The sequence below is a fragment of the Humulus lupulus genome, chromosome 1, assembly GCF_963169125.1.
Source record: "Humulus lupulus chromosome 1, drHumLupu1.1, whole genome shotgun sequence".
NCBI classification, from domain to species: domain Eukaryota; kingdom Viridiplantae; phylum Streptophyta; class Magnoliopsida; order Rosales; family Cannabaceae; genus Humulus; species Humulus lupulus.
In genome coordinates this window covers 19,596,447-19,609,713 of record NC_084793.1, presented here as the reverse complement: position 1 = coordinate 19,609,713, position 13,267 = coordinate 19,596,447, and the positions used below count along the sequence as shown (strand labels likewise).

Below are 13,267 nucleotides of genomic sequence, written 5' to 3'. Positions count from 1 at the left end.
CATTGTATATCTTCTTGTTGGGGCATGACATCTAGACCAAGTGCAATATCCAATTTTTTGTAAATACAGTCTTATGCGAGTGTTAATCTTGTTTATTTCACGCATGTAGTGCTCAAATGATTATACCCTGTATGCTTTTGCTGCTTTGACAAAGTTTATGTTTAGGTCCTCCCCATGGATACCGAAATTGACTTTGATGATGTTTAGCAGGTGGAATATGCATGCTCCATGGAAAGCTTTTGGGTATACATTGCCTACAACATTTTCTATGCTTTTGTGCCTGTCTGAAATGATTGCTATACCTGTTTGCAAAATCACAATGAAGTAATTGGTTATTGTGTCCAAATTAAGTAACTGGTTTATTAATTTATATGACTGTTATTTTTTTACACTGTTTTTACTATTATATTCCTGGATTATTATTAAATAGTTTATTTTATGTGTTTAGTTTGTTTGAATAAGAATACAAAAAAGAAAACAGTACCTTCTATTTCTCCATATGTCTCCTTTAGCTTTGTGAAAAACCATAACCATGATGAATCATTTTCAAAGTCTTCTATTCCAAAGGCTAATGGAAATATGTTGTTGTTAGCATCCGTTGTTGAAGCAGTGAATAAAGTTCCCCCAAATAATGTCTTCAAGTAAGTTCCTGTTGGGTTTTATGCCCTTATAAAACCATGTCGGACATGTAGCATGATTTCATATTATCAATAAAAGTAGTAGAAATCATTTAGTTTGACAACCGTGTTGCTTGCTTGTTTTATTACATGATTATTGAAATAATACAAACATTTATAAAATCCCGAACATATGGATAGTTACAATTATAGTGACTAGGTCACAGTGGATTATAGTTGTAATTATATGTTCAAAAGAACGAGTCCTAAGATTAGATCAGTGCATTGGATTTTCACTGATTAGGCAATCTACGATATGATCTACTTACACATTCAGGGTGTGATGTCTTGTCCAAGGCATCGACCAAGTAGATAAGATCGGATGTATTTAGTTACATCGGACTAGGACCAATATTGATTATTGATTGATAAATAAGTATCGTTGTTATCAAATCTAATCAATGTCACAACGTTGACCATATATTAAGCCGATCTTAATTCTGAGTGATAATATTCTGCTAATTATATTATTTAAATCTTTTGACTTGTTCGTTACCAGCTTACCCTACGGTCTAGCCCATACTTACATCTTGGAGATTTATTAGTGTAATTGAGTGGGAGTATTATTCATAGATACGAAATCTATAACTTCTGTATGAGAAGTGAAAAGATGATTTCCTTAATTGCTTTGTTCAAAAGGTTAAATGATTGAGATCTCATTTCTGTGATTAAGTTCACGGAAATATCATTTATAAGGAACTTAGTGGGAGTTAAGGATAAAATACTGATGAGGGGTAAAACGGTAATTTGCACCCAGCTCGTTAGTAAGTCATCGATAGAGGATTGACTGATTGTAATGGTTATAACAATGGATAACGTATTTATGGTTTTGAAAATACGTTCTATGAATTCAAGAGTTCAATTCCGAGTCTATAGTGGAGTCACGAGGAATTAATAAGGTAGTGAAATTATTCGTAAATAAATTCACGGTAACTTGTTGGAGCTTGATTTCATGGATCCATGGTCCCCGCATCACCTTTGAGTAAATCATCTAGAATGTCTCAATTAATTGATTTAATTATCAATTAGGATTTTTAAAGTTGACTAGGTTAATTTTGGAAAATTTACAGAGATATGAGATTTAGAGAATAAAAGAGAATATTTGGGTAAATTTATTAATATTGATAAATTGGTATCAATATAAATAAATAATATTAAATCAAGTTTCAAATTATAATTAGTTAATTTGAATAAGGATTTAATTAATTAATTAAAAAAAAAAATTGAATTTAGGCCCAGTTGGGATTTAAATTCAAAATAAAGAGATTCGGCCCAAGTTCATTTATGGCAGCCCAAGGCTTTTAGTTTTGTTTATTATTTTTAATTAATTTAAATTTAAATAAATCCCATTAAGTTGCCTATATAAGGAATATGATATCTAGGGTTTTTAGAAGCAAGTCAGTCTCAGTTGATTTGGGTAAGTGAAAACCTAGACACTCTAATCCTTTCTTAGCCACAATCTCTTCTTCTTTTCTAGATCTCTGTCTCATGTGTTGAGAGCCAGCCCACACTAGTTTTAGGTTGATCAAAGGCTTGGTGAGGAAGACTGTGTTGCTGATCTTGTTCAATCTCTTGATAATACTCTGCTACAGAATGGAATCAAGGGTTAGAGAGATTGAAGGATGGAGTTGTTCCAGTTCCGCTGCGTAATGTAACTTTTTACTTTACTTTGTATTTGTATCAATTTCATAGGAGCATGTTCTAGGAATTTGCATGTTTGTATTGATAATATGTAAATTGCATGAAAATAAATAAAGATCCTGCAATTAGTTTTTCCTACAGTTCCATCTATCACAATGACTGGCCTACAGTGTTTCCATCCTTTGATGGAATTTGCAAATGCTAGGTACATATATTTGAAATGATCTTTATTGTCTATAACCAGGTGCGTTATTTTACCTGGGTTCGAGACTTTTAGCATGTGAAAGTAGATGAGAAGTTTTTGGTATGAATCATCTTGGTTTCCCCTTGCCAATTCTAAAGCTTTTTCTCTTGCTCTCCAGGCTTTTTGGTATCCCATTGAAACACCATAATCATCTAGCATGTCGCTGATTATGTTATTTGGTGTGTGTACTCTCTTTATTGACATGTATTTTGTTTTTATTAGTTCTCCAATGACATTGCAATTTTCCTGCCTGTGGTCTTCCATAATGATATCCAAGGAGCAGGTGTGAGCTTTTACATACTTTCTGATTTTAAATGTTTCTGTTTTCCTGAACTTTGAAGCTCTAAGTAACCAGTTACAATTGTCATCCACACAAGTTACCAGGTACTCTCTCGGTTCAGATCTTTTTGTCTTGAATTGGATGTTGTGGATCATAACATAATAACATAGAGCAGATTTCAAGAGATTTTTGTCCTTATAAATCTAGCCTTCTTCAACTTTGAAAATTTTATAACCAGTTATAATTTCTGTTTCTTCTTCTCTTTTTCTTTTGTTTTCTTCTATTCTCTCTATGATAAAATATGCTACATAATCAGCTATGTTTGTAATATTTGGGAAGGTTTGTACCTGGTAATTTGTCGTGAAGGTTGCTTCGTCATATTGTAAATCTGTAGCTGATTGCTGGTTGTTTAGTTGAAGAACTCGCTTTTCTAAATCTGTGTTCTGTTTTTTGTGTTTCTTCTTCATATGTATTGTGTTGAATATTTTCAGCTATTGTTTGATCAAAAGTGGTGATGCATAGTGGTAGCTCAGTTACTTCACTTTGCTTCTTTTTCAACTCAATGTAGAATATGACTGAATTGTCAGTGAGTAATTTCATTGGTGGCATACCTGGTGATAACTGGTAACTTAGCTCAATATTTTAAATATTGCATTTTATCTCAGTTTTCACTAAATGAACCAAATTGTTTAGAGAACAATTTGTTGGTATTATCAGTCCAGTCATGCTGTAGTCATCATACTTATATCTATCTGTCCATTTTCCTCCAAAACGAATCAATGTCATTATGGATTCCATATCTGCAATATAGCACAACATAATTTTTAGTGTTGTTTCAAAAGTATCTGGTTACGTTAGTGAATGAATATTAACATATGTTTAAAATATTTAAGTAACCGGTTTCTTTTAGTGAATCAAGAACTATTTTCCAGGTTCTATAATTAATTGTTTTGCATTATGTTCGGTTTTGCGTGTGTAACTAGTTACTTTAGTGAATGTGTTGTCTTTTTTTTTTATATTTCAAATATGCAAAGTTAAAAACATATTATGTAACTGGTTTCATAAACGTAAATCAGTTTCTATTTTTCCATTTTTCATGATAAATTATTATGCAGAATGTTATTATTATTATTTTTCGTGTGTAGCCGGTTACTGTATTTATTTTGTTTTTTTATTTTATATTATTTTGTAATATTTGAATTATGTAAATGTTCAACTTTTTTGCGATGTAACTGGTTTCATGTGAGTAATTAAAAAAGTTCTCAAACAAGTAGCTTGAGTCAAGAATTTACTCAAGAAGTAATTTGCAGGTTCTTTGTGTAATTATTTTGCATGTCGTATATTTCAAAAAAGTTTTGCTTACCTGTTTGAGAAATCAGAGAAGTTAATGAATTTGTGCTTTTGCTGATGTGAACAAAGGTAAAAGCAGATGATGTTATCGGAGAAGATGATCTGATTATTGGAAAAGAATCCAAAACCAGTTTCAGCTGCCGGAGAAGAAGAGGAATTGATCAGAAATTGAATTGTATGTTTAATTCGATGACTGCACAAAGATGGAGAGAAAGACTGTGAAGATGATGTTACGGTCGGAATATGGACCAAGAGGAGACCAAGATGAGAGCGGCGACCACCAGTTCTTGATCGGATATAATGGAGAATATGATGTTATGATCGGAAAAAATAGTCAACGAATTGCAATGACCTAATTTGTGTTTTTTCTTGATTGGCAAAAGAAGATTATGGGAATCTGGTTTGTTAGTTTATGGAAATTCCATATTTTATATTTTTGTATTAAGCGTGTATTACCATATTTGTCTTAATTATTTTTTTGTCCATATATATTTAATGTTTAGTTAACATTCCTATATTTATGTTAAGTTCTCTATTTTAATTTAAATTAAAAGACGAGAGATTTGATTTGCACTAATAGTGAAATAAGGTGTGTATATATATAAATATATAATGAGGAATTAAACCCGTCTTTTTCACACATCCAACTACTTAAGCTAGCCCTAACTAGCATAGTGACATAGGGTGTTCGACACCTTAAGGTGCTTTTTTATCATTAATTTCTCTAATTCATAGCCAACTAATAAAAATATATCATCATTTTAAATTGGTAATTATTAAATAATGTGGCATTTGATTTGATCTAAAATGGGACACCAAAATTTAACCAAAGACCTTAGTTTTCTTATTGTTGATAACATTTGAATATTTTTGCCTTTTCGTTTGTTTTCCCACCAATTAAACCAAATACAATAATTAATTATTTTATGGAAATCACAACACATTTTTGTGACACTTGGTAAAAAAAAAAGTTGTGACTCATGATATATACATTTATATATTATGGGCCTATATGGAACGTACATATATATACGACATAAAAAATCCTCAAAACAAAAAAATGAAAATTTATTAGAAAGAAAAAGATGACCTCAAACACAATTACATCTAAATTAAAATCCGTGGTCATGACATCTTAAACAAGTGTATGAGCAGTCATATTTCTCTTCCCAGCTACTATGAATATATTAAAATGTGTCGAAAGATCACTAAGAAGAGAATATCCATAGCAATGGGGCCTATAAGGTTGAGTGCACAAACAACATAATTAGCATCAGTTGATGTTGAAAGAGTTCTCGAAGCAATTTTTGTGTTCGAGACATAAGTTGTGTGAATCAGTGGGTAAGCTAACTAGGGTTTTTGTTTATAGTTTTAATTAAATTTTCATAATTTAGAGGTCTTGATTTTGAGAGTGCCAAGTATTGGCCTACTCTGTCTTAGCTCAAAAATTGGCCCTGAAAGAAGTGAGTTTATGTTCATGACGTGTGAATTATATTTAGAAGAAATTATATTTTATATGGATTTTTTAAGGGATAATTACATCTCGTACGGTAATTTAAAAAAAAAATTGTTTTATACAGTAGCTTTAATAAATTACAAAAATACGGCTTTCTCATCCATAAATTCCAAATATACGGCTCTCCCTACCCATTGTGTATATATATATATATTTATCTTTGTTTTATTTTTTTTGTCTTAATTTTTAATAAGAATTTAAGCATATCAATTAATATAATAATAAAAGTAATAATAATTATAATTACTACCTTCAATAAAATAAAGTAGATTAATTTATTTTTATTTAAAATAAATATATTTATTAATATTAAAGTTAATATTTATACAATTACTCAAAAAATAAATAAATATTTATACAAATTACAATATGCTGTTAATTAAAATTAATATTAATAACTATATGTTATAATATATAGTTAAAGATAATCACAATATTATTATTCTTTATAAAAATATTATATATATTTTAAATCATAACTAGTCAAGTCTCAACACTCAATGTTAAACCAAAATCATAATCTAATCCACGTTTCAAGTTTTGTTACAAAAATATATTTAAAGTTAAAAAATTAGTTTTGTAAATCTTTGTAATAATCATGTTAAATAAATTTATAAATATTTATGTAAATGTGAGTTGCAAAAATAAATTTTTTAGTTGTGAAATTAGTTTTGTAAATTGTTGTTACAAAAATGTAAAACTTGTTTTTAAAAAAATATTGTATTTCACAACTATATTCAATAAAGTGTTTTATAAATAATGAATATCTTAAATTTATATTTTTAAGTTGTATAGCATAAATATGATGGTTCATGTAATTTTTTGGTACAATATTGTAACAATATGAAAAAGTATAATAATTTTATGTATATTTTGTTTATGATTTCTTAACTATAAAATATTTTCGTAAATATTAGTTACAAAAATATCTTTCTTAGTTGTAAAACTAGACTTGTAAACTATTGTTACAAAAATAAAAATTTTAGTTACGAATTTGTTTGTAAGTTTTATCTACAAAAAAAAAAAAAATCTACAATTCTATAACTGATTTTGTAAATATTATTTACAAACACGTAACAGATATTTACAAGTTCGTAACATATATTTACTAGTTTGTAAATGTTGATCACAAGAAATTGTATTTTACAGCTTTTATATATGATTTTGCCACTCCGTATTTACAATTTTGCCATTCCGTGTTTTTATCCAAAAATTCCGTATTTTTGTAATGTACCGTATTTTTCAGATTTTTTTTAACTTTTAGTGCATTTTTGTAGATTTCCCATTTTTTAATAAAATTTGCAAAAATATGACTTTTTTTCAAAAAAAGTTATTCTATGACTTTTTCTAATATTTTTCACTTTTATGAGTTTAGTTCCTATATTTTTGTATAAAAATTAGTTTATGCTATAGTTTTACTCTTAATCAAGTTTTTAATATTTATTTAGTTAGCAATTGTGTTTCTATACTTTGGTTTTCTCTTTACTAAATTTTTCCATATAAATTAGGAAAAATATAATTCTTATATTTTTGCACTATAATAACATAAAAACCATATTTATGAAAAGTCCTCTTATATTTATATGTATAAATACCATGATTAAGAAAGAGAAGCTGTCCAAGACAAATAAGAGAAAGAGCAAAAAAAAAAAAAAAAGAGAGAGAGAGAGAGAGTAGAATAAGGGTTAAATATAGAAATTTCTTAAAATACACTATTATTGGAATTTTTATAAAATAATTAGTTTTTAATTATTTTTACGCTGCTAGAAAAAATTTATTTCGAAAATACCATTTTTTAAGTTTATAATTTTACTTTAAAACTACACCTTTTTATATCAAATATCTACCAAACATAAAATATATATTAAAAATCATAAAACATAAAACCTTAAAAAAAAATTCTTAAAAAATTTAATAGAAGTAAATTTGTCAGCATTTTTTTGATTAAGAAAGAGAAATAAAGGGTCCAAAGTCATGCTGAAGCTTAACAACAGAAATATTTGGGCCTGGCCACCTATCATCTTAAACCTTGGGCTGTCACTATATACCCATGGGCCAAGTAGAGAAATGGCCCAATAGCTATCCATTAACAGGCCCAAATCTACAGTTTCCCGAATCTTCTTCTTCCGTTTTCCGTGCCGTCGATTAAGTACGGATGCTGGAACTTGAAGAAGACCTATATAAGAACAGTACACCAGATTGCACCAGAACATTACCCCACATTCTCATTCACTTGCTTCGCTTCCAAATTTTCATTTTTTAAAATAATAATTTAGTAATTAGTTTTTTTTTTGTGTTGATAATACTGTAATAATTTAATAATTAGTTACTCGATTATCTTGGGGTCTGCAATTCGTCGAGCCACTGACCACTCTCGCCATAACTGGACTGGACTGAGCTGAGACTCTTCAAGTTTTTGGTCTTTGATGGAGGATCAAAAAGGAAGATATAGCTATTGATAAGACATTAACTACTGAGAGAACTCAACTGAATCTGATAGATTCGAAACTATGCGTCGAGAGATCTCGTTTCTGATTCAGCCAAGATGCCTTCTTCTTTTCGTAGTTCTTTCAATTTTCCTCATATTCGCCTTCTCTGCTCCTAAAAGAGTAAGCTTTCTCCATCTTTTTCGTTTCTTTATTCAGTGCTTAGCGGATCTGGTTCTGAATTTTGGGATTATTACCCTCAAACTTTGAAAAATGCTATAATCGGGGCTCGAATGGTTTTTGAATGCGATGTATCAATGAATCTCCACCTGGGTTTGGGATTTAATTGGTGTTTCTATTATGATTATTTGATGATTTGAACGGGGAAAGAGCAAAATTGGGTTTGGAATTTTAATTACGCCAATATTCTACCAAATTAGAGCATTTTTGGGTCTTTGAATTGTGAAAGACTTAAGTGGGGGTGTTTTTCGTGTTTCTTTTGTTGGTACTGATAAAAAATGCAGTCTTGTTGTTAAAGACTAGGTTTTTCTTCTTGCATATTATTGTATCTACAAAGGGTAATTTTTATTGTGATTACGAAGATTTCAATTGTACTAGCTTCTATCATTTTCTTTTAGTCATGTTAATAATATAGCAAACAAACCTTTCCTCGATAAAGTATTGATTTACTGTACCAATTTGATGCATAGGAGGAGGAACGTGTGGAGAAAGTGGAAGAGGCTCCTGAAATAACCCATAGAGTATATCTGGATATAGACATTGATAAACAACGTTATGGTAAGCTTCATTTTATAACTAAACAATATCAATTCACAACTTGCATTGCACCTATCTTCTATAGCTATACGAGAGTTAGAGGGCACACACTAATAATGGAAGGTGTTGCTTTTGCTCTCTACTAGGATATGGTGATGTTGTGAACTTTAGAAAATTGCCTTCTTGTTTATTCTTTATTTCTCATATAGCATTGAAGCATCTAAATTGCTAAACTGTCCGAATATTGCAGGTAGAATTGTGATTGGATTATATGGAAAGGTTGTACCCAAAACTGTTGGTATGTGTTTGATTCTTTTTGCCATGGTCTCTGAATTCAGTTACCCTTAGTTTTGCTCCCAGAGTTTCAAAGTTTCCTTATACTTGTTTTTATTGTGCAGAAAATTTTAGGGCGTTGTGCACAGGTATTTGAACATTGTCTCTATATTAATATTCACACACACACACACACAGAGTTGTTGTTATTATCAGTATGCTCATTGTAACTTGCACTGCTTGCAGGGGAGAAAGGAAAAGGTGTTCATGGAAAAAAACTTCACTACAAGGGATCTCCATTTCATCGTATAATATCTGGTTTTGTGATTCAAGGGGGAGATATAATTCACGGTGATGGAAGGGGATACGAATCCATTTATGGTGGCACTTTTCCAGATGAGAATTTTAAAACAAAACATTCACATGCTGGTATTTAAACAGATTCTTTTTACTGTTTGTCATTTTTCAAAAGTATTATTGTGCTCTTAAAGCTTCAATATTTTATGGTTATTCTAAATTACATTCTTTCTGTTAAATTGCATATTGTGTCCAGGTGTTGTTTCCATGGTCAATTCAGGACCTGATTCCAATGGCTCGCAATTTTTTATCACCACTGTCAAGGCCAGCTGGTAAGCTAATCTTCATCTTCCTCGTTTTTTATCCGATCACATGCCAATTGCTATGAATTTAGTACTACAAGAGAATCTGGATCTCTCTTGTAAAAAAAAGTCATGTGCATGCATGAGAGTTATAACATCATGACACCGAAGAGGGGTAGCTCAAATGGTCAGTTAGACATATAATTTGCTCCCACAAGGTCTGGGATTAGAGTTCTTTCATGGATATGTACATAACAATTGGTTTAGTTTTCTGGTCCCTATATAATATAGGGTTGGGTGGGGAGTCCAGTAGAAAAAAAATATCTTGATTGTATTTACAAGTTGTCAATAGGTGCAGCTTGAATTTTTGTGGACCGTGAAACAACCTTTTTCCGTTTGAATTTGTTCTTCTGTGGTAGATGTTTTGAGAAAGTTATTTGACTGGTTTGCATCTATGCTTCTGAAGCAAGGATGCATGTGTTGGTGTCTCTAATAATGGCTTTGAAATTTCCAGGTTGGATGGAGAGCATGTTGTGTTTGGTAAAGTTATTCAAGGCATGGACACTGTGTTTGCCATTGAAGGTGGAGCTGGAACCTACAGTGGAAAACCCAGGAAGAAGGTGATTATTGCTGATACGGGGGAGATACCCAAGAGCAAGTGGGATGAGGAAAAAAGATGACAAAACCTTAGAGCTTCAAGATTTTTGTTTTGAGTTTCGTTTGTAGATTGGCTTTGTTAATAGCTTATCTTTGCTCTTTCTATCATCCCATCAGTACATTTTATACAAGTTTTGGGCTCTTTCTGTTAGTATATATAATGATCGTAACTTATATATTAGGATAAACAAATTCTAGTAATCTCTTTTAGTCATCTATTTTTTTAAAATGAAATAAAATAACATTACATTTTATATGTGATCTGCTATATACATTCTATTAATTTGAAAGGAAAAAAAGACTTTAATATGTCATATTTTATCAATTAATTTTGACAAAAGTTCTTGATAATTGATAAGTTGAACCATCATCCATGGTATATTCATGAATATAGTTTTTGTTGTTGAACTAAGATACTTTATGATAATGTCTTAATGTATCTTAATAAGGTTGAGTTTTTGTTAGAAGTTCACAAGAAGAATAGATGTTGACAGTGAGTGTAAATTAGTTAGAGGAATGAAAATAAATTTAAGACTATCCATATTTATGTAAATGACTAATTTTGAAGTTACTTAATATGGAAAAGCATGATTAAAATTTCAAGAGAGATAATTAAATATGGATCAAATGAAAAGAAGACCAATAAATGTCCAACGCATCGAGACAAACACAAGGCATCTCCCTGACCAATAAATTCATGAACAATATGTGAACAAGTTATAACTTCAGTTTTTAAAACGTGCAGAGAAAGATTCAGTGTGATTAAAAAATTAAGGTCATAAGTAAAAATATATAATTCACCACGGTAATACATCAAAAATGTGCAATTGTATCTTTATAAAGTTTTATATCATTTTATACTTTTAAATGTTAGATAAACTACATATATTTGATTTATTTCTTGTCTCTTAGAACATTCATTTTTACTGCCGTTGCCTTCAAAGAGGCTTGCTGACCATTTTCTGGCAATACATTACTTTATGCGTTGGAGGAGTTGAAGATTTGAATAAAATTAAGGCAGCGTTGCTACTGTGAGGCAACAGTGTTTTTTTTTTTTTTTTTTTAATTATATATATATAAATAAAACATTTTTCACATATATATATTTGTTACTTTTTTTTTTACTGTTTATCACGTGATTTTTTTTTAATTATTATTATTATTATTTTTTATAAATACTCATTTATTTCATTCAATTTTCACACCATTACATACATCTTCTTCCAAATTATCAATATCACAAAATTTCTTTTCTTATCAATGGATTCCCAAAATTCTCAAAATTTTCCAAATTCTCCAAATACGAACTCCCAAAATCTAAATTTTTAAAATTCATCATTTTCTCCACATACCAATCCCCAAAATCCAAATTTTCAATATTCTCCTTTCAATCAAAATTTTCAAAATACCCCCTCTACTAATTATCAAAATCCAAATTTTCAATATTGTCAATTTAACCAAAGTTTTCCAAATTCTCAAAATTATCTCATGTCCTCTTACCCTTATCAAAATTTTGGCTCTATTGAGACACCCCAACAAGCTTCATTCTTCACACCAACAAATTCACTACCATATGCATTTCATATGCCTTCCCTACACCAACCCGAAATGGTTTCAAGAAATTATAGGCCAAGTATGGAAAAGTCTAGTATTGATTTGAATCGTGAAACATCATCGACATCTGTCTCTGAAACCCAACTTGAACATAGTGTTGAAGGGTTGGAAAAATTTAGTTCTACACAATGAAGATGAATCAAGACATAAATGTAAAGTCAAATGGAGCAAGGAAGCCACTATACTTCTGATAAGTGGATGGCTTAATACATCTAAGGATGCCATTTTGGGGAATGACCAAACTTCTACACATTTCTGAGCTCGGATTGCAGAATACTACAACTCCAACCAAAAAGGCGAGCAAGCAAGAACTGGAAGGCAATGCAAAGATCATTGGAACAAGATGAATCAAAAGGTGGCGCGTTTCAATGGGTGTTATAAATGAGTACAACAAACACATCACAGTGGTTGGTCTGATGGGCAAATTCTTGAGAATGTACATCAATTGTACAAATCTGGAAATAACAACTCAAATTTTCTGCTTGTGGACTGTTGGAGATTGCTAAAGGATGAGCCGAAATGGAATACAATGTACCAACTAGAGCTGTAAATGTGGGCCAGCCCGGCCCGACATGACCCACATTATCGTGCCTCCGAAAAAAGTGGGTCGGGCCGGGCCAGCCCGCATATAAATATATAGGCCCAGCACGGCCCACACGGGCCACATGCCGGGCCGGACTGGGCCCAAATCGTGCTAGCCCATATTTCTAAAGTGGGCCAGCCCATTTTTTAAAATGGGCTTTTTTCGTGCCCTAAAAATGGGCCTCAAGTCAGCCTAATTCGAGCCCACTTTTTTTACCTGTTTTACTTTTTACATATATATATGTATATTTACTTTTTACATATATATATTCATGAGTGAGGGAGACAACGTGTTTACCTTGCTTCCGTTCCGTGCGTCTAAGAGAAGAGAGGGAGATAGAGTTGCCCAGCCCCAGCCATGCCGTGAATCAAAGAGAAGAGCGAGAGAGAACTGCCCTGCCGTGCCTGCTGCTACCGTGCATCAAAGAGAAGAGAGAGTGAGAGAACTGCCCTGCCGTGCCTGCTGCTACCGTGCATCAAAGAGAAGAGTGAGAGAGAAAGAGCTGTTGCTGCTTTGCTGCCGCCGTGCATCTAAGAGAGAGAGAGAGAGAGTGTAAGAGTAAGTGACTGAACGTTTGAACGAACCAAGAGGGAAGGAGGGAAGGAAGTGATTAGATGAAACCTAGGGCCT

General features: G+C 31.3%; 1 protein-coding gene across 1 annotated transcript; it reads left to right on the top strand.

Moving 5' to 3' along the window:
* The first annotated feature begins 7,974 nt into the window (after positions 1-7,974).
* LOC133788480 (peptidyl-prolyl cis-trans isomerase CYP21-1) lies at positions 7,975-10,701 on the top strand. Its single transcript, XM_062225978.1, has 7 exons — positions 7,975-8,317; positions 8,845-8,932; positions 9,162-9,209; positions 9,310-9,333; positions 9,431-9,613; positions 9,738-9,813; positions 10,298-10,701. Exons 1-7 carry the CDS (start codon positions 8,219-8,221, stop codon positions 10,461-10,463), a joined length of 684 nt encoding a protein of 227 aa, XP_062081962.1. The 5' UTR covers positions 7,975-8,218; the 3' UTR covers positions 10,464-10,701.
* The last annotated feature ends 2,566 nt before the right edge of the window (positions 10,702-13,267 follow it).